At 45.9% G+C, this 27,469-nt stretch overlaps 1 protein-coding gene across 21 annotated transcripts in view; it reads left to right on the plus strand.

The window, feature by feature from the left end:
• Mical2 (microtubule associated monooxygenase, calponin and LIM domain containing 2) overlaps window positions 1-27,469 on the plus strand; it is a 189,827-nt gene that overhangs the window by 141,277 nt on the left and 21,081 nt on the right. For 19 of the 21 annotated variants that reach the window (XM_034505078.2, XM_076940966.1, XM_076940964.1 and 16 more), the window contains 5 exons: window positions 1,025-1,209; window positions 9,907-9,981; window positions 14,291-14,442; window positions 14,977-16,276; window positions 24,358-24,449. In XM_034505078.2, coding sequence (XP_034360969.2) covers window positions 1,025-1,209; window positions 9,907-9,981; window positions 14,291-14,442; window positions 14,977-16,276; window positions 24,358-24,449 — 1,804 coding nt within the window. Of the gene's footprint in view, window positions 1-1,024; window positions 1,210-8,660; window positions 8,776-9,906; window positions 9,982-14,290; window positions 14,443-14,976; window positions 16,277-24,357; window positions 24,450-27,469 lie in introns of those variants that run through there. The other 2 variants (XM_034505100.2, XM_076940984.1) reach the window with 2 other exon arrangements.

A 27,469-nucleotide genomic window follows, 5' to 3' on the forward strand; every position in this document is an offset into this window, starting at 1 on the left:
CACACATGTCTAGTCACCCCAGGTTGGAAACCCCAAAAGTCCAACTTGGTGAAGCAGGAGTTTCATTGGTGCTACCTACAGGAATATGGGTGAGGGGTAATTTTAGGAGCAGAAATGACTCAAAGACAGCTCACCCCAGTGTGGGTGACAGCTCACAAAGCTAGGGCCTGGAGTATGCTAAACAGCCTGCAGGCAGCTCAGCAGGCTGGAGAGTGTCCTTTCCACGTACCCTGGTTGGTCTGAATCTCTCCTGGGCAGCTTGGCTGGTTTCTGACCCTTCTCAGTGGACTGGTCTCAGAGCCTTTTTTGAAGCTCAGCTTTTCTGAGTTGTCTTGGCTCTCTCTCTCTCTCTCTCTCTCTCTCTCTCTCTCTCTCTCTCTCTCTCTCTCTCTCTGTCTCACCTGAAGGAGACTCTGGGCTTTTATTGCTTACTCTGGCAGGGAGGGGTCTAGTCTGGTCAGATTCAGGGACTTCCTGTAGCTACTTTGAGTTAGAACCTTCCTACTTAAGGAGCTTCCTTGCAGGATGGAATATTTCAGTATTGGAGAAAACTGTCACTCAAGTATGAGATTAAAGGGTGGCAAAGGAGAATTCTCCTGGGAGCTCTTAGGAAAGGGTCTGCCTCAAGCCTCTCCCAGGCCCATAGTTGGCACCTTCTGTTTACAATGACAATCATCTTCTATGTACATTTATGTCCCAGTTTCTTCTTAGAAGGGCATCAGTCATAGGATTAGAGCCCACCATAATGACCTCATTTTAACTCAGTCACCTCTTTAGTGGTCTTTTCTCTAAAAGCAGTCATATGCTGAAGTATTGGGGTGGCCCTTTTAACATAGAAACCTAAGGGAACATGGTTAAGGACGTGATAGAGCTGAGTCTGGGCACAGACACAGAGATAGCTGAACTGACATCTTTGCTCCAGGCCCTGAGGACTGTCAGAGGGGTTAATGAGTGGGGTGTGGGATGTGGAGGGGCAGGGGGGATGTCTAGAGCTTCTGGGCCACCCTCCTCTCCCTTCTTCCAGCTCTGATACAGAATCCGACTATGGCAGCATCACAGCCCCCTGTGCACAGTCCTGTGAAGAAAGACCCCAGCTTCCAGAATCCCCACCTCTATCAAAACCCCTAACCCGGCACATCTCCCTGCGGGAGACCCTGACCCAACCAGTCTCTCTACTACGGCACCGTGAAGAGCCGCAAGCTATGCCTGGTGAGTGAAGGGCCCTCCAGGCTTCATTCAGGGACCCTCAAATCTCAGGGGATGGAATCCTTGCTAAATAAAGAAGTACATACAGGCAAGTGGTCAGGACCAGACCTGGACTCCATCTCCAGAAGCTTTGAATTTACAAACATTTAGTAGTGTTGGGCCACTGTTGGGTGTCATTGGCTGTCGTAGATAAGGAAATCCAAGTTTCCTTTTCCTGGAACAGCCATGTTGTATCTCAGAGGCCCTGGCCAGCATCTCATGGTTTCTGTGAGTAGGAACATGGGCCTGGTTGCTATTGTGACCCTAAGTAACTCAGTCTCCTAAACCACCTAAGCATGCATCAGAGGGGAGGGGGCCATAGGTGAGAGGCACCCAAAGTTGACCTGTGAGGTAGTGAAGGTACTTTTTTCTATCTGGGCCTTCTCTACAAATGACTCCTTTCCATCTCTAGGCTGACTTGAGAGGTGAGTAGCACGCAGCTCATTCTGCGGGGTATAATGTGGTCTCTAGCCAGTGAGCAATGTGACCAGGGCTGGTGACCCTACTCACTAAGCTCAGGCCACCTAAGAACTTGCTTTTAGTAGCCCAGATCTTGACTTGGCAACATGTGAGTAAATGAGAATGTCCTCTGACTTTCTGGGGACCCTGGCAGGGCCCGGAGAAAAACATGGCAATAGAAATCTGCCACCCTAAGTAGGCTGTGAGAGCTGGTGGTCAGCTTGTCCTGCACTGCCCTCTGGTGGCCAAGAGCAGAAGCTCCAGCTCTTCCTCTCACCAGTGTGGGTTTCCCAGAAGACCAAGCCTGGGAAACCCTGAGCCAAAACAAACACCGAAACTTGTATAGACATTTCCAAGACTTGGAAACTCTGAATTTAACCTTCAGTGTGAGCTTTTAAGAACTAGGAAGTGGACAGGCACAGTATGTGGCTAATGTCTGTAATCCTAGAACTCAGAGAGTTAGCCAGGAGGATTGTGTTTGAAGCCAGACCAACCTGGGGTTCACAGCAAGACCCTATCTCAAAAACAAAAAACCCCCACTAATCCTAATCCCAATCCAAACCCTGACAGAAGAGAAGTCTCCCTGCTGTTCACCCTTTTCTCTGCTTTTCCTCTCTCCTCAATGGGACTTTAAGCACCTTTCCAGGAAGCTGTAAATCAGAATTATGAGTTTGTCTATATGAAAAATAAAGTTTGTAGATCCAGAATAACAAAGCCAGTTTAGGAGATAGACTCCAGAGAGGCAGGCCATGTTCTAAATAGCCAGTGTTACAATGGAAACCCAGAGATGGTTATTCTCACTGGCGAAGAAGAAAGACACATTGGTTTGTAGGTATGTGCTGACACAGCTTTTATCAATGATTGTCTAAGTTTGTGTCTTTACTGCCATGATAAAACACTGACCAAAAACAGCACGGGGAGGAAGGGGTTTATTTGGCTTACAGGTTATGTCTATAATTGAGAGAAGCCAAGGCAGAGACCCAAGACAGGAACCTGGAGACAGGAACTGGAGCAGAGGCCATGCAGAAACGCTGCTTACTGGCCTTCTTCCCCTAGTTTACTCAGCTATCTTTCATATGCAGCCCAAGCCTACCTGCCTAAGGATGGCACCGCCCACAGTAGGCTGGCCTCTCCTACATCAGCCTACCTGCCTAAGGATGGCACCACCCACAGTGGGCTGGCCTCTCCTACATCAATTAGCAACTGAGAAAATTCCCCCACAGGCCAATCTGAGGAAGGGGATTCCTTCTTTCTAGATATGTCTAGCTTTCTGTGAAGTTTGCAAAACCCTAACCAGCACAATGCTTAATTTTGCAGAAAGCTTCTGTTTCTGTCAAATAAATGATGTTGAGAGATGTCGTGTCCTTAACAATAGCTGCCGATGTCTGGTTTTTTAGGTATCTTGTGCTGGCAGCACAGGGCATGCCAAGATCTGGCTCTGTGAAGCATGAGTTGGCCCTCAGAACCTAGAGAAGTCTGGTCTTGACAATAGAATAAAGTCAACTTTATTTGGCAATGAATTACTGAGCAGATAGAAAAATAGGTAGATTGTTTGACTTCCAACTGTCTGTTGATTCAGTCTTTAGCAGTCATGATGATGACTGACACACAAGCCCCATTGCAGCTGTAACATTTCTTACATAGATGCTGCAGAGTAAATATGACATGTCCCTCCTCTACCCTCAACTCCTGTCAAATGCTCATGTGTTGCAGGCTTGGTCCCTAGCTACTGATAGTTAGTTAAATCATGAATGGTGCTAACTTTAGTGGATTAACTTGTCAATGCAGCTGAAGCTGAATGGCCCATGAGAATGTGGGGCCTGGTTGGGGCAAGTAGGTCACTGTAAGTGTGTCTCTCATAGGCTCATCTTAGCCCCAGATTCTTCCTCCCACTCTCCCTACTTCCTGGTGGGACTTTTCACTCCACTATATAATGCTCTGTGGCACCACACACCAATAGCAATAGATCCAGCTGGCTACAGAATGAACTCTCTAAAACCCTGATGGCTAGTAAGACTCTCCTCCTTTAGACAGTATGCAGTGCCATGCATCACAGTGAAGACATAAGCCCCTCGCTTTCCCAAACAGCACAGGGCAAACCTCACCTCATAGAGGTCCACCAGCTAAGATGCTTACTGCATCACTGCCTCCAGATTTTCAGAGGAACCCAGGTAAGAGCTAGGTATTGTTTTTAAGACTCCTGATCTATATAGCTACAATCACAGCAGTGTTATTCACAACAACCCCAAGGGAAGATAACCCCTCTCTCTATCTTTCTAGGCATATTTTTTTATTTGGTTCTCTCCAGTTTTATTCCACTTTTTTTTTTCTTATAAAAGAAAACATTTAATTGGGGCTAGCTTCCAATCTCAGAGGTTCAGTCCGTCATCACCATGCCAGGAGACATGGCAGTGTCCAGGCAGACGTGGTGCTCTAGAAGGAGCCGAGTATTCTACATCTTGCTCCACAGGCAGCAGCAGGAGACTCTCTTCTACAGGCAGCTAGGAGGAGGGTTTCTCTTCCTCACTGGGTGAAGCTTGAGTATAGGACCTCAAAGCCCACCCCCACAGTGATGCACTTCCTCCAACAAGGCCACACCTCCTAATAATGCCACTTCCCATGGACCAAACATATTCAAACCACTATATTCCACTCCCTGGTCCCCATAGGCTTGTTCAAACACATGAGTCTGTGGGGGCCATATCTGGCCATACCATAATGAAAAATACATTTAGTCCAACTTCAAAAGTCCCCATAGTCTATGACAGTCTCAACAATGTTAAAAGTCCAAAGTTCAATCCTTTTATAACACATGAGTAAATGTAAAATGATAATGGCTTTGCTGATCCTTCTCCTGTTAGGACATTTTACCATAGCTTAACAGCAGATTTCCAGGACTGCCTTGGCATGCCAAGGAACCTTCCATCTCCTCCAAGTTCTTCAATCTAGAACTTTCCCAAGATGAGGGTGTGAAGCAACCTAAACCCTTGTGTCACAGAAACTAGAAAAGACTCCCTTAAATCTTCTGTGTCTTCATCAGGTTTCCATTGCTGGGGAGCTGGAAGGGCGGGGAGAATGCCAAGATATACAATTTATAAGCAGGCAAGACTCTGGCTTGCCATGGCAGGGTGTCAGTCTCTGGTCTTTTGGCCCAGTTGCCTTTGAGCCTATGGTGGGGCAATATACCACAGTAGAGAAAACAGCTCACCTGGTGGCATCTCGGAAGTGAAAAGAAAACCAGAAAGGGGCAAGGATCCTCACGTTCCTTCAAAGCTCCAAGTTCAGTGACCCAGCTTCCCTGCACTACACCCCACCTCCGAAAGCTCTCACCACCTCCCCCAACACCACAGGCTAAGGACCAAGCTTTTAACATGCTAGCCCTTTGGGGACACTTAAAATCCAAAGCATGAGAACCCAGTTCAGTGGTTTATACAAATCTTACATCGAGCCAGGCTCTGTGGGCCTAGAGCAAGATCAAGTGTCTGCACTGGCAGAGGAGTCCCAGGTGTTTCCATACAGGTCAGCATGCCTGTGCTGTCACATCACAGCAAGGCGACTTCCTGGTGTGCTTGAATGAAGCTGCTCCAGCACATGCTCAAGCAACTAATCGGATATATCTAATTCAAGTTTGTGGACAGAAATCGGTACAATTAAGGAGGGCAATCTGTCCCCAGGTTGTTTCAGTCTAAACAAGTCAGTTTTCCTCATCTTTGAGCAGTCACTTGACAGCAGCTCTAAAGAAGGAAGGACATTGCAGCGTGTAACAATGAAATCAGATCAAAGGCATCTAGCTAAAAGCCTACCCTCTATACCTTTCCCCAAAACAGGCTGTGCACTGTGAGCTCCAAAGTGCTCCTTTAAAGTAATACAGAGTGGGGCCAGAGAGATGGCTCAGAAGTTAATAGCACTTGCTAATCTTGCAGAGGACCCAACCTCCACATAGTGGCTCACAACTGCCTGTAACTCCAGGGAATATGACACATCTTCTGGCCTCTGAGGACACCAGGCTTGCACATGGTACACAGGCACACATACAAGCAAATACTCATACACGTTTAAAAAACAAACAAACAAACAAAAAACCTACATGCAAAGTTTATCAGTCCACATAAAGTGCAAGTGAGAGAGAAGGGAGCCAGCTCTGCTTCGTGCCGTTTGACACTGCTCAATAAACCACTGCTCTAAAAGCTACTTAGAAATTTCTTTTGCCTGATATGGGCGTGCACACCTGTAATCCCAGCATTTGGGAAGCAGAGGGAGGAAGGTTACTGCTAGCCTGGGATCATCCTGGTCTGCACAGCAAGATACGGGCCAGCCAGTGCTACATAGTGACACCATATCCATATCGAACACAAAGGAAAAGAAAGAAAAAAGAGAGAGGTAGAGACAGAGGCAGAGACAGAGATAGACAGACAGACAGACAGACAGACAGACAGACAGATTCTTTTGCTAAAAAGTGCTGGATTCAGAGGGAGCAGGAAGATTGTAAGACCCAGAGGACTAGGGTGTTTTCAATGAGATTATGTCTCCTAGTCATGTCAAATGCTACACCCATGAAATCTCACCAACACAACTACCTAAACATAAGCTGAGTTAGGACATCAACCTAGCTCAGTAGATGACCTAACCTGCCAAAGTAGATGGGGAAAAGCCCATGTGGCTTCAACCCTACACAAAGAACTGTAGTCAACTAAGGCATACTAAGAGGAAAGAAACAGTGTTCCCCTGGGAAGAACACATGACTGTCCAATACCAAACAGTCAGCCCTGAAAACACACATACAAGTAACATTCAAACAGAGAGGTTATATTTGAGAGAGAGAGAGAGAGAGAGAGAGAGAGAGAGAGAGAGAGAATGTAACAATTATTAATGGGAAAAACCAAGTCCATGAATTTGAAAACGAGCAAGGAATGGAACATGGGAAGCTCCAGAGGGAGGAAAAGGAAGGGAAGAATGGGGGTAATTTTATTATAATCTCAAAATTAAGAGAAAAATGCTGCTCCTCACTTGGGCCCACAGGTGATACAGAGCAGGGTAAACCTGGGCTTTCTGCCTGAATTTGCTTCTGTCTTTGTCCAAGCTTCAGGCCAGACCCCTTCATTTCAGAAGTGTCTGTGTCAAACTAAGTGATACCTGCCCCATCTCACCCACCCTCTAAGACTGGAGGCATAACGAAAAGAATGACCCTGGCCTACTTTTAGCCTTTATGACATCCTGTTCCAGGCCCCCAAAGTTAGTCTACAAGTTTCCAGTCACTGTCCTAACCTACAGTCACCCCCTAGATTCCAGAGCAGCAGAGCATGGCAAACAGGTCACCTTGATCACACACTGCCCACCCCCAGTGGGCACTTTCCATGATCACTGGAAAGGTGTGGCCTGTCCTCTTTTTTTATGATTTTTTTTTTATTTTATATTTTATTTACATTTAAGATGCCATCCCCTTTCCACATTTCCCCTCCCTAGAACACCCCTGTCCCATGTCCCCCCTTTCCTTTTTGCTTTTATACGATTTTTTGAAAATGTTAATCAAAGGATTTATAAGTTTGGTAATGCTCAATCAGAAGCGTAACCCAATACCCAACCTAGATATAAAAACTATCTTTGACTGGTGGAGACATGTGAACATCTGCCTCCAAGCTCCCTCTCTCTTTCTCTCTCTCATCACCTAGCTTCTCCTCTTCTTCATCTTCTCTCCTTGTTCCATCTCTTCCTCTCAGTACTCCTTCCCACTTAGCTCCTTCTACATATCACTCTTCCTGTTAAAGTAGAACTTTTCTCTCAAAATACAATTAGAGCATACTTATTCCTAATTGTACCAGTGAGGTACAAGATAGTCCTAATACCCAGTCCATCATTCTGTTGACTAACCAGAACCTCTGTCATCTCTTCTAACTAAAACACTTACTTTTGATCCTGGCTTTTTGGCTTTAGAATGAATGTCAGCTGAAAACCATCTACTCAGATCTTTCCTCTCAAAGTAAATAGCCAGGATTGGTTATGAGACTATAGGTCTTCAACCCCATCAGAAATCCAGAATGACTGAGTTAACTGAAGTTATGGGAAGCACTAAGCATAGCTTCTAAAACTTAGCCAATTTATAGAGACCGCTGAACACCTGAAAAGCCCCTATACTACCGAATGTTGGAGCATCAAATCTTCAGCCTTCTGGCCCAGAATCATCTGACAGACCTTAGTGATGCAGGATTATTAAGGGCTGATTACTCTGTCTAGGCAGACATAATCAGTCGACTATTCTGCAAGTGTGTCCTTTTCTGGAAAGTAATTTGTCTGTAGATGGAGAGAGGCAATTCTTGCCTAGTGTGGCCTGTCCTCTTAAGCACTAAGATGCCTCTAGTCACTGTGCAGAGCCAGAACAGAGCACCGATTAACCAGACTGTACCTGGACTTTGTCCTCTTGCCTCCTGACCCAGATCTTTGTCTATTAAACCCAGAGCTCACATCAGCACTCCAAAGATGTGCTCAAATGCCTGCTTTGTATCTCCTTAGTGATGTTTCCCTGTGTTTTCACCATGGCGTCTGTTCACTTTCTTTGGGGCAAGCTTGACATCTGTGTGAAACACCATGGCCAGGGCAAACTTAGGAAAGGATGGGTTTGTTTACAGTTCCAGAAGGATGAGAGGCCAGGATGACAGGAAGGCATAGGGGCAGGCAGCAGGCAGGCATGGCGGCCAGAGCAAGAAGCTGAGAGCTCACCTCTTTAATGGTAAACACAAAGCAGAAAATGAACGGGAAAGAGGATGAGACTATACACTCTCAGCATCCAACCTCTCTCAGTGACACGCTTCCTTGAGCCAGGCCACTAACTGGGAACTGAACATTCAAATACCTGAGCCTATAGGGACTCATCTCAACCCAAGCATCACAGAACCCATGGGGTCGGGCCTCTGACATAGAATTCCAGTTATATTATGACCTCACTATGGTAAAACTGTGCCTATGTACCCTATTACCACCAGTATGGCATCTGAGCCATCAGTTCCACTATCCCACTGCGTTTAAAGCAGAGTTCCTAAGGAGCTGAAGGATCTTGTCCTGAAACAGGAAACACAGGTAGTGGCTGGCATGGTAGTGCTCAAGGCCAGCTCACAGGAGGAGCGGGGCGGGGGGTGGGGGTGGGGTGGGGAAGGGCATGTCTAGGTGAGGTGAGAGACAGTCACTGGTGAGGCATTGGATCCAAAGACTTCTGTGTTCAAACCTTTCCTGTTCCATCTCTCACACTCAGACTCCTCCCTGGGGTCTCTTTTCTCCTCTGTACCTCCCAGTTCTACCTTCTGCCCCTCACATGTGCACCCATGCCCCTCCTTTCTCTACGATGGAAACACAGGGCCCATGCATGAGAGCCCAGCACGAGAACAGGATGCAGCTGGATCCCACATCTGTTCTCAGGTTCAGAGTGGCCCAGCCAGGCAGAGCACACAGGGCCCTGCAAAAGTGCTTCTGCCAGAAGCCAGCTTTCAGGAGTCGGTTCTCACTTTCTACTTTATTGAGGCAGAGTCTCTCCTGATGCTTCTATGCAGTGCACTGCAGACCGGGTGGGCTGTGAGCTCCCCACCTTCCCCCACCATCCTCCCATCTCCATGTATCTCACTTAGGACTGCAGCCATTACAGACACATGCCTCTACAGCCAGATTTTTTTTATTTATTTATTTTTTTGGAAATTGTAATCTAATTACAATGTTTCTTTCTTTTTTTCCTTTCCTCCCTCCAAACCCTCCAAACCCTATACAGCCTTCTCTCCTCTCCTTCAAATCTATGGCCTCTGTTTTCATTAATTGTTATTGCATACATATATGTATTTGTATTATACATATATATTCCAACCTGTTTTGTTTATACAGTGTTACTTGTATGCGTTTCCAGGCCTGACCAGTTAGCACTGGACAACTGATTTGTGTGCTCTTCCCTGTGGAAGAGTCGTGTATCCTTCCTGCTCCTAGCATTTAATCTGGGTTTCAGGGATCAAACCTAGGTTACCTGCTGAACCATCTCCCCAGCCTCCTGTATAATTATTTGATGAAGAATGAATGAATGAATGAATGAATGATGAGAAGGTCAGAGAAGTACACTATGATAGAAGTGTCTCAGTCCATCCTAAGCGTTTGCCTGCTGACTTTTGGTGAGTAACCCAGGGAAGACAAATTCCTCCCCTACACAGTTAATAGTCTCTTCTCCCTCCACAGCTCTGCAGAGGGCCCACAGCCTCCAGTCTCCAACTTCAAGCAAACACCAGAACTGGAGAAGAAAATTCCAGTCCAGTGAGTCATGGGCCGAGGAGAGGGGTGGGGGGAGACGGTTGCACTCATTCCTTACATGGTGTCTTCTCTGGCCTAGCCTGGGATCCAAGGGCAAGAAAAACTGTTAGCTTGACTTGATTTCTACTGCTGACCAAATCATTGCCAAGGGATTTGGAACCTCTCTCTCTCTACTCTGAAATCCCAGTGCCTTAAGATTCTGTAATTTCACCAGACCAGAGAAGTAGCAGCCATGAGCTCCAAGTGTGAAATGAGAAAGAGGGGAAACTGAGAGCCAGGTGCTTGGTTCTGTCCCAGGAACTGGACTAGATCCCCCTTTTGGTTCTATGTCAATGTGGCCAAGGCAATAAGGTAGCAGCTTGCACTAGAATATGAGTGTAAATAGCCACACATATATGTACACCTGCACACGTATATATACACACACACACACACACAGAGAGAGAGAGAGAGAGAGAGAGAGAGAGAGAGAGAGAGAGAGAGAATTTGATTATTTTTTCTCCAGATCTTGGCCCCTCAGTGAGTTTCAAAGCTCCCACAAGAGGTATAGTGGCCATGCACACAGTCACACAGCAAACAGAATTCCTCCAGGACCCTTGAGTGAGAAGCTGAGGCTCCATCCTGCTCCAAGCCCATCACCCCCTTCTGCCTCCCCTAGTCAGAATGTTCCCTCTCCAGCCTCCGTCTGCCCAGGCTGACTCAGCCTGGCCTTGGGCTTCTGTTCTTCCTCCCTCTGACTCCCTCCTTCTGAGTCAGCTTGATTCCTGGCCAATGAGTCATTTCCTACCGACCCCCAAACTCATCACCTCTCATGTGTCTACCTGGGCCAAGGGCCACCTTTGGAGCTAGACCAGACCTGCATACCTGGGAACAAGCTAAGATGACAACTGAATCATCTGAGCTCCCCCAGGTGGCAAACATGACAGGACAGAGGGAACTAAGGTTTCCAGGAGTCTCCCCACTACAGAAACACTGGGATCCTTCTCTCAGACCACCCCTCCTGGGTGCTGAGGCTATCCCACTGTTTCTGAGAATCACCAGTGTTGGGGGGGGGGGGGTTAGTCTATCCTCAGCATGCTCCCAGCATGGGATGAGATAGGAGGTTAACAAACAGCAGGGACAGGTTTTCTAGAAAAACAAGACAGATTTCTACTACTCAGAGGTGGGCTTTGGGGACAGACCTGGAGACTTGAGCGTTCCATTATTAATAAATACAGGGTACAAGTCTTAATCAACAGTAATGCTAGGTGCAGACCGGGCTTGAGCCTGCTGTTTCTGTGGCCTAGCAAGTTCTGTCCAAAGGAGTTCTTGTTTATATGTGAGGGGGGAGAGAGGGAGGAAGAGAGAGGGGGAGAAAGGGAGAAAGAGAGAGCAGGAGAAAGGGAAGAAGAGAGAAAGGGAGGAAATGTGGAAACTGGTTGAATTAGGACCCAATGAAACAGCATATGGGTTCAGGCTTGCAGGATGCTGCCCCTAGAGGGCGCTCCAAGACTTTGAGAAAATGGAGTCCTTTGTACTAGGAAGCAGCGGTACCTAGAATCCCAGTCATCATGTCAACCCTAAAAGTCAAGAATCCCTATGCCCCAGAAGGAGGCTTATCAGTCATTAGGATATAGAACATATGCACCCTTTCCAATTGAGCATGCTTAGTGAACATCACCATGGGGGGGGGGGGGGAAGGCCACCATTGCAAAAACAAACAAACAAACAAACAAACAAACAAAAAAAAAAAAAAAACAAGAGGAGGTCGTACAAGAAATTGCCCCAGGGGGCACAAAGACTGTAATCCCGTCCCAGGCCTGCTTTTCAACCCCTTTGGCACAAAAGGACCTGAGAGCCAGCAGCACTCGGACCCTATGCCCTACAGAGGACAAAGCAGCCTGGCTGGGCCATCTCAGAGTTCCCCAGCAACCATGAAGGAGGGAGGAGGGTGGAGGTAGACAAAGAACAAGCTCCTAAGCCAAGAGTTAGAGAAACCCTGGCTGGGGTGGGTGGCCCGTTGCCTCTGAAGCAGACCTAGGGTCTATCGGCATCTTTGCCAGATAGTTCATGTGCAAGAGGAGGGAAGTGGATGCAAACCATGCCAAGCTAGCATGTGTCTGCACGGTGGTGGGTTCTTTTGGATAAGGACACTGGAATTGAGTAACTTGCTTGTGGGACCCTGGGGATCCCTTTCCCATCTTTTAGAGGAGCTTGAAGACATGATTAATCTCATGGGAGAGATTTCCCATCTCTCAGAGGCCACTGACTTTTCTGTCCCTTCTGGAGTCGTGCCTGGCCCTTGGGCAATGCATTGGCCCAAGGACAAAATCAAGAGAGAGACTGGGTCTCCATGCCTCATTTCTCAAGTCCCCCACAACTTCTGAGTTTAAGATAATGTATAAGGACCTTGTGACCAGAGGCCTCCCAGCAAGGGTGGAACCTGGGATGAGAGGAAGGAGAGGGGAGCGGCTTCTGCATCATGATCTATAGAGCCCAAGACTTCTCTGTCTAGCTTGTGTCTAACTCAAGGTGTCCCTGACTCTGTGTCACAAGGTCCCCTGTGACTCCTCAGAGGAACAAAGAGATAGTCTGTGGAGCTGAGGGGGCTTTGGAGGCTACTTAAGGAGCCTGATTCAGCGGATGGCAGAGAGAGGAGATTGAGGGGGCGAGAAAGAGGAGGAGAAGGAATTTGGCAGGAATTTAGTAACTGGGGGCAGGAAGCGAGACAACGACTCACTCACTAAGTTTTGCCTTTTTAGGCTAGAACCATTACATTGTGGGCTGGGGTGGGGTGTGGGTAATGGGCTGGAGGCCAGCACCTCCCTTGAGTCAGTTCCTGGCAGCTGATGGCCTTTCTCCCAGGGTCTCCCTCTTACCCACCTCCACAGCAGCCATGTTCCCCAGTTATCTTTACCCTCAGAAACATCCTGGGGCAAGGGTGGGGTACCCTATGGGAGCTCACAGACCATATGTGTACAGCAGCCATCTTTGCAGAGCCCATGCCTGGTATGCATGGCCTAACATGCTAATCTTTGTGTAAAAAGAGCAAAAGGCACACTGGAAGTCCGCCAGTGTCTCCCCGAAAGATGTATGAAACATCTGTCCACCGAAAGATGTATAGAACCCTTTTTGAGTGGAGGTATCTTAGGCTTGGCTTTCCTTTTACATGTGGGTCCCCAGAGATCCCTGACCCTGTGTCATTAAGTCCCTCAAATTTTCTCAGAGTAACAAAAGCATAGTTTGAGTACCTGAGCAGGTGCCCATCACCTAGAGCTTTGGGGAAAACTGAGGCCTGGGAATTGTATTGAACTAAGAAGTGAGCTAGAACCTGTTGGTTGGACATACCAAAGGGAAATCTGAATGGGCCACCTGAGCCAGTCGAAGCAGGGAGTTGGGTACTGGGTGAGAGAATAATCCAGTGAAACACACAATCCCAGGATGTGCCTAAGGAATGCTGTTGTGGGTCACAAAGGCTTGTCGTGACCAGAAGATGAAGACTGTGCTTTTTCTGAATCTAGCTGAATACAAGTTATCTGAAATGCCCCATTCTGGAGACAAAATATTTGCTATTTCAGATTTAAGGTTATCAAGTTGGAAGGGAAGAGGGACAGGAAGTGTCAGTATATGTGGGCCTAAATGGCCTCCCAGGATGCTCTGTCAGAATCCTGCTCTTGCAGGACAAGATGATTTCAGCTGCCCACAGTTCAGAACGCTGCTCCTCCCCGGAGGGCAGCCACCATCCTTTCTCACACACCTCTCACACACATTACTTCCTGCCTGTTCCCTGAGCCACAGAAGTTTGGCAAGGGCCCATTAATTCTGTGTGATTCGAACTTTTGATATGGGTGTAACCTCCCTCCCTTGGGTTCCCATAAAATCTCAGGCTAACCACCTTGTCTGAGAGCCCTTTAGGGGCTTTCTTCATGTGAGAGGAAGAGTCCATTTCATTAGGACCAAGCCATCTATCCTGTCCATGACCACAGCTAATGGTCTGACATCTTGTGGCAAGACACTTAACATGGTTTATTGACAGAGAGATTTAGTGCGTTCCCAGTTCCTGCCCACCATGACTTCAGGGAAGCATTAGCAGTAAATGTCGGTCTCCAAGAAGCGCTCTGTGGATTGTGCTCTCATCTCCCGGGAACAAACTTACAGAAGGTTGAACCAAAGCTTGCATGACTTCTCCAGGGCCACCGAGTCCCAAGCTATGACCACGAGGAACCTCAGTCTATCCCCAGCATCTTTCTTCCTAAAACTGAGGATCCATCCACAGTCTCCTCTTTTTATGCTAAAAACAAGGTAACAATGGAGTATGTTGTTTTCTTCATAGATTCAACACCCATGAACCAAACAGCACCATCACCTCCAAAGGAGCCTCTTCTTCCTCCTCCTCCATCTTTGTCTTCTTCATCTTCTCTGCCATCTTCATTTTCTTCAGCCAGTGTACCTGGGCACACTACAGACAATTCCTCCTCTCCTCAGGTATGTCCACTCCAGGCCTCTGCATGGGAGATGGGAAAGCCAACTGGCCACACGCCTCCCTGGCCATGTCAGGGGTTCTCAACCTTCCTAATGCCGTGACCCTTCAATACAGTCCCTCATGTTGTAGTGACCCCCCAAGTATAAAATTATTTCATTGCGACTTCATAACTGTAATTTTGCTAGTTATGGATTGTAATATAAACATCTGTGTTTTTTAATGGTCTTAACTGACCCCTGTGAAAGGGTCAGTTGATCCTCCCAAGTGGTTGTGACCCACAGGTTGTGAACCACTGTTTTGGAGCCTTGAATGATTTTTTATTAGAGCCTTGAATGATTTGATTAAGGGACTGTGGATAGATGCCAGCAAGTTCTAGCCACTTCAGCCAAAGAGTGACCTTTCTAAAGCTTTTCTCTCACTTTGAGTATCTCAGACTGGGAAAGGAAGGCAGGTGGTATGTGCATTGACCCTCACCTTCCCCATAGAAATAAATGCAAGAAGCTTTAGGTAACCAGTATTTCTTCCCACCCCCATAGGTGCCAGCTTACAACCTCCACTCCCTGCAGATCTCCAGAGGTGATGTCAGCCCCACTCCAATCTACCTCAGACGTGCCAGGGCTCAAGGGATTGCAAAGGAAATTCCCCTCTATCTGCCTCACAGCCGCATGCTGGAGAGCACAGAACACTGCCTGGTGAACCCCGGTAGAGAAGGCCTCAGAAGCCCTGAGGAGATTGAGGCTTCAGTGGGCTGCCAGGACTCACAGGCTCTTGGAAACACTGAAAGCATACACAAAGACTCCCACCCCATTGCAGGGAAGGACCAGTACTTGCTCGATCAAAACCTAGCTCTTGGTGCTGCAGGGAATCCAGGAGACTTGAGTGAGGAATCCAGGACTGGACAGACAGGCAGACCAGAGCCGTCCAAAGAAAGGAAGTTGGGCTTGAAGAAATTAGTCCTCACTGAGGAGCAGAAGACCATGTTGCTAGACTGGAGTGACCACACCCAGGAGCACAAGGCTAAGGAGTGGCTCTCTCGGGAAAGTGCTGAGCATAGCGGTAGCCTGAAGCCAATCTGCTCTTCTACCCTCTCTCAGGCTGTGGAAGAGAAGCTGCGATCTCAGAAAAGGGCCCTGGGGGAGATGCGAACCCCAGCTGTCAAGGTACCTCGGGAGCGAGAGGTGCCTCCACCCAAGTCCCCCCTGAGGCTCATAGCAAATGCCATCTTTAGGTCACTGCTCCCCAATTCTGAAGCTGGAAAGAAGACCAGCCCCAAACCAGAGTCCAAAACTTTGCCTAGGGGCCAGCCACATGGTTTCACTCGTTCCTTTAGCCTCCGGAAACTGGGTTCCAGTAAAGATGGGGACCAGCAGTCTCCAGGGAGACACATGGCCAAGAAGGCTTCAGCCTTCTTCTCTCTGGCTTCTCCAACATCTAAGGCTGCCCAGGCTTCGGACCTCAGCACCCCCAACCCCATCTTCCGCAGCCGGAGTTTGCCCAGTCGCCCATCCAAGATGTTCTTTGCAACCACGTCTCTACTGCCCCACAGCAAAATTGAAGATGTCCCCACCCTCCTGGAGAAAGTGAGCTTGCAGGATGCCACTCACAGTCCAAAGAAAGGAGCCTCACACATTTCCTCCCTTGGCCTCAAAGATAAATCCTTTGAGACTTTTCTCCAGGAATGCAAACAAAGAAAGGACATTGGGGACTTCTTTAATAGCTCCAAAGAGAAGGGGCCACCGGGGAAGAGAGTCCCATCCTTGGAGAAGCTGGTACAGCCTGCTGGCAGCACCTCCAGGGGGCAGGTGGCACATCCTTCTTCCACAGGGCAAGATGCACGTAAGTGACCTTCCTAGTAGTCTAGTCAAGAGTTCGTGCTGAGCAGTTGGTGGTCTCACTGGATTAACAGACACCGTGCACTTTGGTTTACTTTCTGACAAAAGTGTGAAGGGTTGGTACTGGGAAGATGGCTCAGCTGGTCTCAAGGCTTTTGCTGCCAGGCCTGACGACCTGAGTTCCATCCCCAGGACCCCACAGCATGGAGAGAAAAACGTACTCCTGCAAGTTGTCCTGTGACCATGACATATGTGCCTCCCTCCCCCAAAACACACACACACACACACACACACACACACACAAAAGAATGCAATTGAAAGAAAGTTTAAGGAAAATTTTTATAAGAGAAACCAAAGAAAAACTGAAATATAGAGTTAAATTAATAATCCTACCAGTTACCTTCCATGTGACTATGTGAACATTTTTATTGATATGTACATACAATTATATATTTTTTAAAATCAACTTTATATTCTAGGTATTATATAAATAACCAGAGTCTATATAAATGTGATTTGAAAGAATGTTCTATTTTATGAAAATGTTGTCATTTAATGAACTATTAATTGACTGTTTAACTTATAAGTATATATGCAATATAATATTTTTATATATGTAAATATTTATAGGTGAATGTATTTATGTCATATGGATGGTGCTGGATGGACTTTTTTACACATGTACCTTTTTGTTTTCTTTGAATTACTAACCACCTTTCTGTATGTTTGATTACCAATGGAAATAGAGATGTTTTATATTTAAATCTGGTTGTTGTTAATTATTTGATTAATATGTTAAAGAGTCAGAGTAATCAAACAGTACGGAAATATCTAACAAAAAGCAGAACATGTTATGCTTTTGCACTTTGCCAAAATTTAGTGTATTTCTTTAAGAATAGTTTAATCCCATACATAGCATTTCTCATTTTGTTATTATGGATATGTGAATGTGTGATGTGTGTGTATGTGTGTGAGTGTGTGCATCCGTGTGCAATCTAGGCGAGAAGAGGCTGCTAGGTGTCCTGACTCCCTGACTTCTTACTCCTGTAAGACAGTCTCTCTCACTGAACCTAGATCTAGGCTGGAAGCCAGTAAGCCCGGTGATCCTCCTCTCTACCCGCTACAGTGCAGGACTACAGGAGTGAATGCAGCTTTTTATGTGGGGATTTTAACTCAGGTGCTCATGCTTGCACAGCAAACAACCTTCTTACCCCAACTGTCTCCCAGACAGTGACTTCTTTTGTTGTTGAATGTTCATCTGATTGCTTTAGACAAATTGTGATAATATTAATTTTAGTTTTCAAAAGTTCTTGTTTTTCTTTATATTTTTACCTCTTAAATTTTTTTTTAACTCTTAGGGGAAAATAAGTTTCCGAGCAATTATTTATCTTCTTTGTATCCTAATCAAACATCTGCGTAAATTAACAAGAGAACTTATTTGCAGCCGAGTTTGGAGTAAGCCTAGGTAAATTGAGATATAAGGATTCTTTTAAAATCACACCAAAAAATTTCATTTATCACACACATATATTTAATTTTTAGATTTATTTATCTTTATTTAATGCATATGCGTGTTTTACCTACATGTATGTCTGTATACCATGTGTATGCCTGATGCCAATAGAAGACAGAAGAGGCTATCTGGTCCCCTAGGACTGGAGCTACAAATGGTTGTGAGCCATTGTATGGGTGCTGGGAGTCAAACTTGGATCCTCTGAAAGAGCAACAAACGATCTTAACTGGTCCATCTCCCCAGCTCCCTATAATAGATTTTTAATAGATAATACATTTATCTGCTTTAAAACTAAAGGGCATGTGGTTGGGTGTGGCCATGCATGCCTGTAATCCTAATATTCATAAGTCTGAAGCAAAAAGAATATGAGTTTGAGGCAAGCCTGGGCTACATAGTGAGACTTTATTTAAAAAAAAAAAAAAAGTAGCTGGGAACTCACCTATTTTCATAAACATGAATGTATCCATCTGAATAGAAAGCTTCTGCATACCTAAAAAAAACCTGTTAACAGTAAAAAGGCAAAGAAACCTTTGCCGACTATTCATCTGATTGAAGATGTATAAGCAGAATCAAGAACTCAAAACATTAAACACCCAAACAACAAATAATCTAACCAATAAATGGGCAAATAAACTGGACAGAAAAATAAATGTCCACTAAATACATTAAAATGTTCCACCTATTTAACCATTGGGAAAATGCAATCCAAACTAAGTTTCCTTCTCTCCCTGGTCAGTAGGGCTGTCATCAGAACCACCAAGGAAACTGCAAATGCTGGCCAATGCGGATGGAGTTGGGACAAACATGAGCCACCTTCTGTACTATTAACAGGATTATAAATTAACTCAGATACTGGGGGACTCTATATGGAGGTCCCTTAAACAGTAGAATGGGAGCTACCATAAGATCCAGGTATACACACCTACTTACACACCCCAAACAATCAAAGTCAACACTTAGTAGCCCTGCAGACCCATGCACACTGCAGGGTTACTCAGAACAGCCAGGTTAGAGTCAGCCTAGGTGCCCATCAGCAGACAGAGATATCCGAGCATGGTGCCATATGCCTGCAGTCTGCACTTGTGCTGGAGAACTGAGAGGTTAAAGCCAGCTTGGGCTACACTAAGACCCTGTCTCAAAAGCCAAACCAAGGCAACCACACACACACACACACACACACACACACACACACACACACACACACACACACTAAGCAAACAAATAAACAACAGATGAATAAAAAAATGTAGTGTCTATACACCATGGAGTGTAGGTTGGTTTTGTTCTGTGGGATTTTGTGGTTGAGTGACATGTCTATAACATGAAGTGTGTTGCATTTCAGTTGTTCAGTCATGCTCGGGCTGGAGAGATGGCTCAGTGGTTAAGAGCACTGGCTGTTCTTCCAGAGGTTCTGAGTTCAATTCCACACCCACATGATGGTTCATGGACCATCTATAAAGGGATCTGATGCCCTCTTCTGGCATTTGGGTGTACATGCAGCAGAGTACTCATACATAATACAAGTGCAGTACTCAAAGAGGATGTCAGATCCTGTGGAACTGCAATTACAGACAGTTGTGAGCTGCCACATGGGTCCTAATAACTAAACCCAAGTCCTCTGGAAGAGCATCCAGTGCCCTTAACTGCTGAGTTGTTGCTCCAGCCCTCGGATCTCTGTTTTGTGGTTGCTATTCACACTGTGTACACCAGGCTAGCTGGCCTTCAAACCTCCAGGGCTTCTCCTGTTTCTGTCTGCCGTCTCACAGTGGAAGCTCTGGGATTACAGATGTATATACCTGGCTTTCTGTGAGTTCTGGAGATACAAACTCAGGTTCTCACACTTGCTTTATCTCATCACCGAGCTCTCATGGCAGGGAATACATGGTTGTCAGAGCAGAGCCTAGCCAGGTAGCAGGGCTAGAGGCTGTCGTCTTCATCATGTCAACAGTCAAGAAACAGAGTAACTGAGCCAGAAACCATGCCCACAACGGCCCTCTTCATCCAAGTAGCTCCACCTCGTAGAGATTCCAAAGCACATTTGGATCAACTGTGCAAACACACGGGCCTGTGGGGTATGTTTTCCATTCAAACACTAACAGTCACTGTACTATATAATAGATCTCTTAATATTGATTCTATCAAACTGAAATTTCATATCCTTTGAACATCTCCCCAGCCCCCATCGTCACCTGCTAGTTCTGGTGACCTGCATTCGATTAGATTCTCCATTTCTATGAGTGTGTTTCTGTAACTTCCTTTATATAGTTCTGTGTGACTACACAGAATGCTTCTGACTGGAGCTAAGGCTGTGGCCTTGCAATAGAATGCAAGCTGAATGTGTATAATTCCCTGGGCTTAATTCTCAGCACCAAGCCAAAGGAAGGGAGGGAGGGCAGTATAGGAAGGAGGGAGGGAAAGGAAGGGGAAGTAAAGAAAGGGAAGAGGAAGGAAGAGAAAAATGGGAGGAAAAAGGAGGAAAGAAGTTAACCATAGTAATGTTAGGTTTATATACTACTGCTTTATTAAATGTATTAGTTCCCAGTGTTGTTTGGTAGCGTACTTTCTAAGTTACTCAGCACATTTGTGATAATTTTAAATACTTGACTATTAATTTCACTGTATCAGTCATTTCTTGGTTTGTTTTTATTGATGAATTTTTCTCTTGTTTATCAGAGTAGTCTGTGTGCCTGTCTCTCTCTCTTTCTCTCTCTCTCTCTTTCTTTCCCTCTGTCCCCTCTCCCCCTCTTCCCTCCCTTCCCCGTGTGTGTGTGTGTGTGTGTGTGTGTGTGTGTGTGTGTGTGTGTGTACCTAGTCATTGTTTACCAACTGATAGACTTCATGAATATTATATGGAAAAGTGTCTGGGTTTTATATTTTTAATGTTAAATGAAGAATAAAGAATGTTTAAGAGGCAGTGGAATAATGTTAAAATCACTCTGTTCCTTCCAAGGTTTATCTTTATTCTTCTTAGGTGTGTCTATATGTGTTACTCTGCCACTAGCCTAGTCCTGTTACTAAAGTAAAAGTTCCCTGTGATGTCTACTAGCACCCAGGTGTCTGTGCTACTCAAAGGACAATCTGAACATTGCCCCTCTGTGAAAGCGTTAGAGCAGTGGTTCTCAACCTGTGGGTCACGACCCCCTTGTCAGCCCTCTATCTCCAAAAATATTTACATTGTGATTCATAACAGTAGCAAAATTACAGTTAGGAAGTAGCAATGAAATAATTTTACAGTTGAGGTCACCACAACATGAGGAATGGTACTGAAGGGTCACAGCGTTAGGAAGGTTGAGAGCCACTAGAGACTGTTGAGCCTGCCACGTCTCTGCAGTTACATCCCCAACCAGGTCGGGTTGTTGTTGTTGTTGTTGTTTGTTTTTTGTTTTGGTTTTTCGAGACAGGGTTTCTCTGTGTAGCCCTGGCTGTCCTGGAACTCACTCTGTAGACCAGGCTGGCCTCGAACTCAGAAATCTGCCTGCCTCTGTCTCCTAAGTGCTGGGATTAAAGGCGTGTGCCACCAATGCCCGGCTGTCAGTTCTTTTTCTGCATCTTTGGAGTCCTATTAAGTTGTAGATGCACTTTTATGATGATAAATTCTAAAGTTTTTATTTCCCAGCATTTCCTCCTCTCCAGGGCTCCAACCTACACAATGCTGCTGTCTCTGCCTGACCAAACTCTGAACTGCCTTTCAACGCAGTGAACCTACTATGTGCTGTTTGAGTTTTTCATTTCTGTCTGTGGTTAGGAAAGGACCTCAGGGCAGAAAGCATCTGTGGCTGTTGGACTTCCTATGTGGGTTTCTACCCGTCTCTTTTACATGCTTCTCTACTGCCTGTTGGTTAATATCTGGAAAAAGATGCTTTACATATTTTGTCCTGAATTCTCCTTCTTTCTGGTGGGAGGGCAATTCCAAAGCCAGTCACTCTAATATAGCATAGTGGAGCAAGGCTGCAAATCGTTTTAAAATTACAAACGAAAAGTGAACTTCAGAATAGTTGCCACTCTGACAGAGGAGAGACTAGATGGTGTGAAGCTATAAGCTTGAAGAGATACGTTATGGTTAGCATCCATCGTTTACTTTTTGAAATTAGAACAAGTTTCAACTCTGCACTTACATGTCTCCCATAAGTAAAGGTTAAGCCAGCAGTTTTAGTAACTGCCTACTGAAAGTGTTGTGAAAATTGAGTCGATGATAAAATAAACGCGGCGAAGACAATTATGATGTTCATTGTTAACTTGACTGGGCGTAGAACCACCTAAGAGACACACCTTTGGGTCACCTGCAACAATGTTTCTAGAGAGGGTTAGCTGAGGAATGAAGACCTACCCTGAATGGTGACCATCAGTGGGTTGAACTAGCCGGCTGAATAAAAAGGGGACGAGGACTAATGAGGAGAGTGCACAGTGTTCATCTCTCTCTGTTCCCCAATACACTCAGAGGCGAGCGAGCAGCCTTCCACCAAAATGCCTTCCTTGCTCAAGCTGTGAGCCGAAACAACCCTTCTTCCCTCAAATTGCTTTTGTTTCTTTTTCTCTTTTTTCTTTCTTTCTTTCTTCCTTCCTTCCTTCCTTCCTTCCTTTCTTTCTTTCTTTCTTCCTTCCTTCCTTCCTTTCTTTCTTTCTCTCTTTCTCCTTTCTCTCTCTTTCTTTCCCTTTCTCTCTTTCTTTCTCTCTTTCTCCTTTCTCTCTTTCTTTCTTTCTTTCTTTCTTTCTTTCTTTCTTTCTTTCTTTCTACAGGCTCAGCTCAACTGACTTCAAACCCCCACATAGCCAAAAATGACCTTGAACTTGTGGTCCTCCTGCTCCGGACTCCCTGCCCCCCAGTCTCTCAAGGGCAGTACTGGGGATCTAATGCAGAGCCTCCTGCATGCTAAACAAGCTGCTATGTCAGCTGGTCTCCAGCCTTTAAGTTGCCCCTTATCAGATTTTTGGTCACAGCAATGAGAAAATTAGTGAACAAAACATTCTAACCATTCCCAACAGCTGCCTCCCATACACCAGGTACTGTCCAGGCCTTGGATTGTCTTTTCTCTTCCACAGCAATTCTGCACGTAGGGATCATGACAGTACGGTATAAAGTCAGTTCCTCCAGCTCCTACACTCAGTGAGTACTCAGTGGCTTCCCCCCCCCCCCCCCCCGCTTTCCAGTAATTTAGTGGCTGGAAGCAAAGATGCATAACTGCCCAAAGAGAACACAGCCTCCTCCTGCAATGATGCCACTCTCTGATTCTGTCTTTACCTGAGCTTTCCCATCTGGCAAATTAAAGTGGAAAACAGCAAACTCCCTCCCCTGAGAGCTGGGTTGTTATATGCATGTTTTGTATTATTTTGTTCTGAATAACAGCGTATGTAAATGTGTTGCTGGAGGTTAAAATTACCCTTATTTTGTAACACTTGGTTGCTCCCACTGGGGTGAATAGTTGAAAATTATAGGGAGGCTGGAGACGATGTTAGCTGACTTGGAATTACTTCCCTTCTTTCTCCCCACCCACTCCACAGTTCTATGCAGACACAAGCTGCCACTGTAGCATCCTTTCCCATGACTAAGTTCTAGCTGGTTCTGCTGTGCAGCGAGCGGCACGGGTTAATCCTGATATTAGCATAGACTCCATCAGGTGTATATGAAGAGGCAGATGTTCTTGCTGGAAAAACCGAAAGTCTCTTGTGGCACCTGGAAGCCCCACCACACCTGGTTCCCAGCCAGATCACAAAAAGGTGTTTGGTCAACATGGGCAAGTTACAGTGCTGGGCTATCCAGTTCATGTTTGGAGCTTGGCATGTCTCCTCAGCTCTAGCTTCCCCATGGGCCCTGCTTTGTTGGGCTGTCCCTATCTTAAACTGCTTTTTCCTGGCATTTGAATCATCCCTTCCATGATGTGATAATATCTGCAAGTTGGGAAAATAAAAGTGGCATTTGTTTAGCCATAATTAATGAAATATTTATGTTGCATGAGGCTATGTGATAAAATCCTTAGGCTTAGGGTCCTTTTGCTTCTGATTACATTTGGGATTTTTTTTTTCTATGACCAGACATTCTGACGCCAGCTCTTTTACACTGAGCAGATGTCGTGTAGTTAAAATGGGTGCCAGATGCTGTGAGCCGCGCAGAAGGGCGATTTGTTTAAGAGCCGGCTCTGACTTTTTTTTTTTTTTTTTGCATTCAATTACTCTGTAGAACAAACCTTACCCCAATCGGTTAGGTAACTCAGCTAACTTCAGATATGCATTTTCATAATAGATTTCAGATTCTAAAGCAATAGAAGCAAGGATCCTGCCCCAGTAAAGGGTGTTTAAGGACTTCCTTGATTTCTGCATAATACCTTGTTTTGTTTTGTTTTGTTTTGCTTTGCTTTGTTTTGAATGTGAGAAGAGCACTGCAGAGCTCTTGGCAGGAATCCAGAAATGTAATTAACGTGGAGGGCCAACTTTTCAGTGGCCCTGAGGTACAGCTTTCCCAAGCTCCTGGCAGGTGCAATGAGGGGTGGGCAGCAGGAAGCAAACGGGGTGAGGGAGGAGAGAGGCCGCTGGAAAAGAAGCCAGCGGTTTGGTGAGTTCTCTGGTTCTTGTTTCAGGCCTCGGAGCTCCAGTGACAGAGGCCACCTCTTCTCCCACCTCGTCCTCTGCAGAGGAAGACACTGACTCCCAGCTTTCCTCAAGGATAAAGGTAACATCATTTGCAACATCATACAGTGCCTTAGCTGGCTGAGGCTTCTTACTCATCCAGGTTTCAAAGCCAATGTGGGCTCCAGCTGCAGAAGTCCTCATAAGGATCAGGCCACATTGCCTCTGACAAGTACCCTCCTTTATATCTGGAACCCCCACCCCCTCCCCAACCAAGATTTGTTGTCTTAAAGACAAAAACTCTCACATGGGAGGAAGGGAAAAAAAGAAGACATACTGACTTGAAACCATTTGGCAAATGCAGTGCTTAAAGTGGGTTTAATATGTGGTCCAATAAGCAAACCATTGAAAAATTTCAACAAGCAGATGTGTATTTCCCCAAGGGAAGCACAACTTCATTTAAGAAGCACTGGAGGCAGATTGCATGGAAAATGTTATGTTTGTTCTATTCAGAGCTATGAAACGAAGCATGCAGAGGCACAGAGACTTGGATGCACCAACACACCTACTGTGGACAGAACAACGTGCATGCCCCGGGGAAGGCAGCCACCCCCCTTGCTTAGTGGATGTTAATATGTCTGGAGAGCACTTTCCAAATCTTGCATACCAATGCAGAGAAAACATAATGTCATGTGTCTGTAGATGTATCTATATGTCTAATACACAGAGACTTGTTAGCCATGGAAGCTCACTGTTGTTTTATCAAGCATGGGACTGGAGCTTGTCCCCTTGGACTAGAGAGGATGGAGTGATGAATGGCTGGTCCTCACACACTTCTGGTGGACTGAGGAGCAGCTCACTGTTCTGCTGCTGTTGTAGTTTTGGAGCAAAGAGGATGTAGTGAGGGAAGGGAAGAACCAAATGTATCCATCCATACTCAACTTTTCCATAGCTAGCAAGGGAAGCTTTGGCTTCAATTTAAGTCAAGGGGTAGAGGGTGGTTCTCCAACTCCCTAAGGTGCATGTGAGCAAGTGAGATTGCATACAGACATACACACACACACACACACACACACACACACACACACACAGAGAGAAGGGCAAGAATTTTTTTAAATGTGGGCTTCTCGAGTTAATTGAATCCTCACCAGAAATGAATTGTGTGTGAATTATGTTATCTTGATTTCTGAGGGTTCCTTACTGTCCCTCATCCCCTCAAATGATACTGGGTTAATTCTATATTCAAATGAGGCAGATTCCAGCCTCCATTTTCTTTACTTTTATGGAGAAAGAATAGGCGGCCACTGGTCTGTGGAAATAGCAAGGCTATAATATCCCAAAAGAACCTTATAAGCAGCCCCTTGCCATCTTGCTGGCCTAGCACATGGCTAGTTGTCACTTTGTAGTGCCAGGTGGTAAAGCATGCCCATGCCACCTCCTGATGGCCCTGCTCTTCCAGAAAGCCTTCAAGTGGGAAGGAAAGTGTATAGCCTCTGGGTTCTCTGTTTGTTTGGTTGCATTCAGATGTGTCCCCAGACATGGGTCACCAGAGCCTGTTCAGATGAACCTGTGCACAGAAAGCTGGGGGCAGGATGCCTTAGATAGAAGACTTAAGGCAGCGGATCCTTGGCTCTTCCCCCCACCCCCTGTGCTGGCTCTTCTTGCCCAGCCCTTAGCTTCTTTCCTTGACTTTCTACAACATCACTGTGGAGTGAATAGATTAAAGAGACCATGTATAAGGGTACCTGAGTATTTGCTAGAACATGCTTTAAATAGAGGATAATAATGACTTTCTATCCCCAACCTTGGGTTCTGTTCTACACACACACACACACACACACACACACACACACACACACGTACATTGAGGATCAAATCCAGGACCTCACACAGGCTCAGCAAACACTCTGCCACTGAGCCGAACCCTGTGGGGAGGGGTATGCGTCTGGAAGTCTGTACGGCACTGATGTGGTCTATCACTCTCCAGATGTCCCAGTTTGCTATGATGGACACCATAACCAAAAACAACTTGGGGAGGAAAGGGTTTGTTTCAACTTATAGCTTAAGACAGTTGGGACAAGAGCTAAAAGCAGTGACCTGGAGGCAGGAACTGAAGCAGAGGCCATGGAGGAGCACTGCTTACTGACTTGCTCTCTATGGCTTGATCAGCTGTTTTCTTATGTAATCCAGTACCAACTGCCTAAGAGTGGCACTGCCCACAGTGATCTGGGCCCTATCCTATGCCAATCATCAATCAAGAAAATGTCTTCCAGACTCGCCTCCAGGGCATCTGTTGGAAGCATTTCCTCAACTGAAGGTTCCTCTTCCCAGATGTCCCAGTATGCATCAAGTTGACCAAAAATTAATCAAAACCTCAGGATTTACATTCAATTGTCTCCATTTAGAGGAAAATGGCACTTGTATAGGTCCTACCACAGAGTGGGGGGTCCTTGATTACCTAGTACATGGCATAAGGAAAGGCTATATTGCCTACGGGGAAATACTCACCTGGGCTCAGTTCAGAGCTCTGCCCATTACTAATTGTTTCAATTCGGGCAGGTTGTCTTTCTGAATTTTGACGTCCATATTTGTAGAGATGTACCATCTGAGGAATAAAGGAGACACCATGAAGTAATTAGTTCATGGTCTGCACACAACACTCCACAAATGCTGGAATTTACAGCGTGAGGTCATGTGGCAGACGCTGCTGAGATGCTTGTGAAGTAAACAATCCGGATCTCCATGTGGTCTGAGTGAGATCAGCTCAGGGCAGAAAGCACCCATGAGACCCAGCACCTCTCACCCTGGTCCAGACTGCCTCTAAAGATCCTCCATGAGTAATAGCAGGTCCCCCATGCTAAAGTCCAGAACCTGAGCAGTCTACCTGGGGGTCGTCTCCAGAAACAAAGATGAGAGAGCCATATTGGGACCTAAAAGCCAAGATTTCCTCCCAAAGATCTAAAGGATTCTAAAAATTCTAGACGAACAGATTCCATCCCTGAGATGGAGCACTTAGGAGGCAAAGGCAAGTAGATCTCTGAGTTCAAAAATACCCTGGTCCATATAGCAAGTTCCAGGTCAGGCAGGGCTATACTGTGAAACTGTGTCTCAATAAGGATAAGG

The sequence above is a fragment of the Arvicanthis niloticus genome, chromosome 1, assembly GCF_011762505.2.
Source record: "Arvicanthis niloticus isolate mArvNil1 chromosome 1, mArvNil1.pat.X, whole genome shotgun sequence".
Classification (NCBI taxonomy): domain Eukaryota; kingdom Metazoa; phylum Chordata; class Mammalia; order Rodentia; family Muridae; genus Arvicanthis; species Arvicanthis niloticus.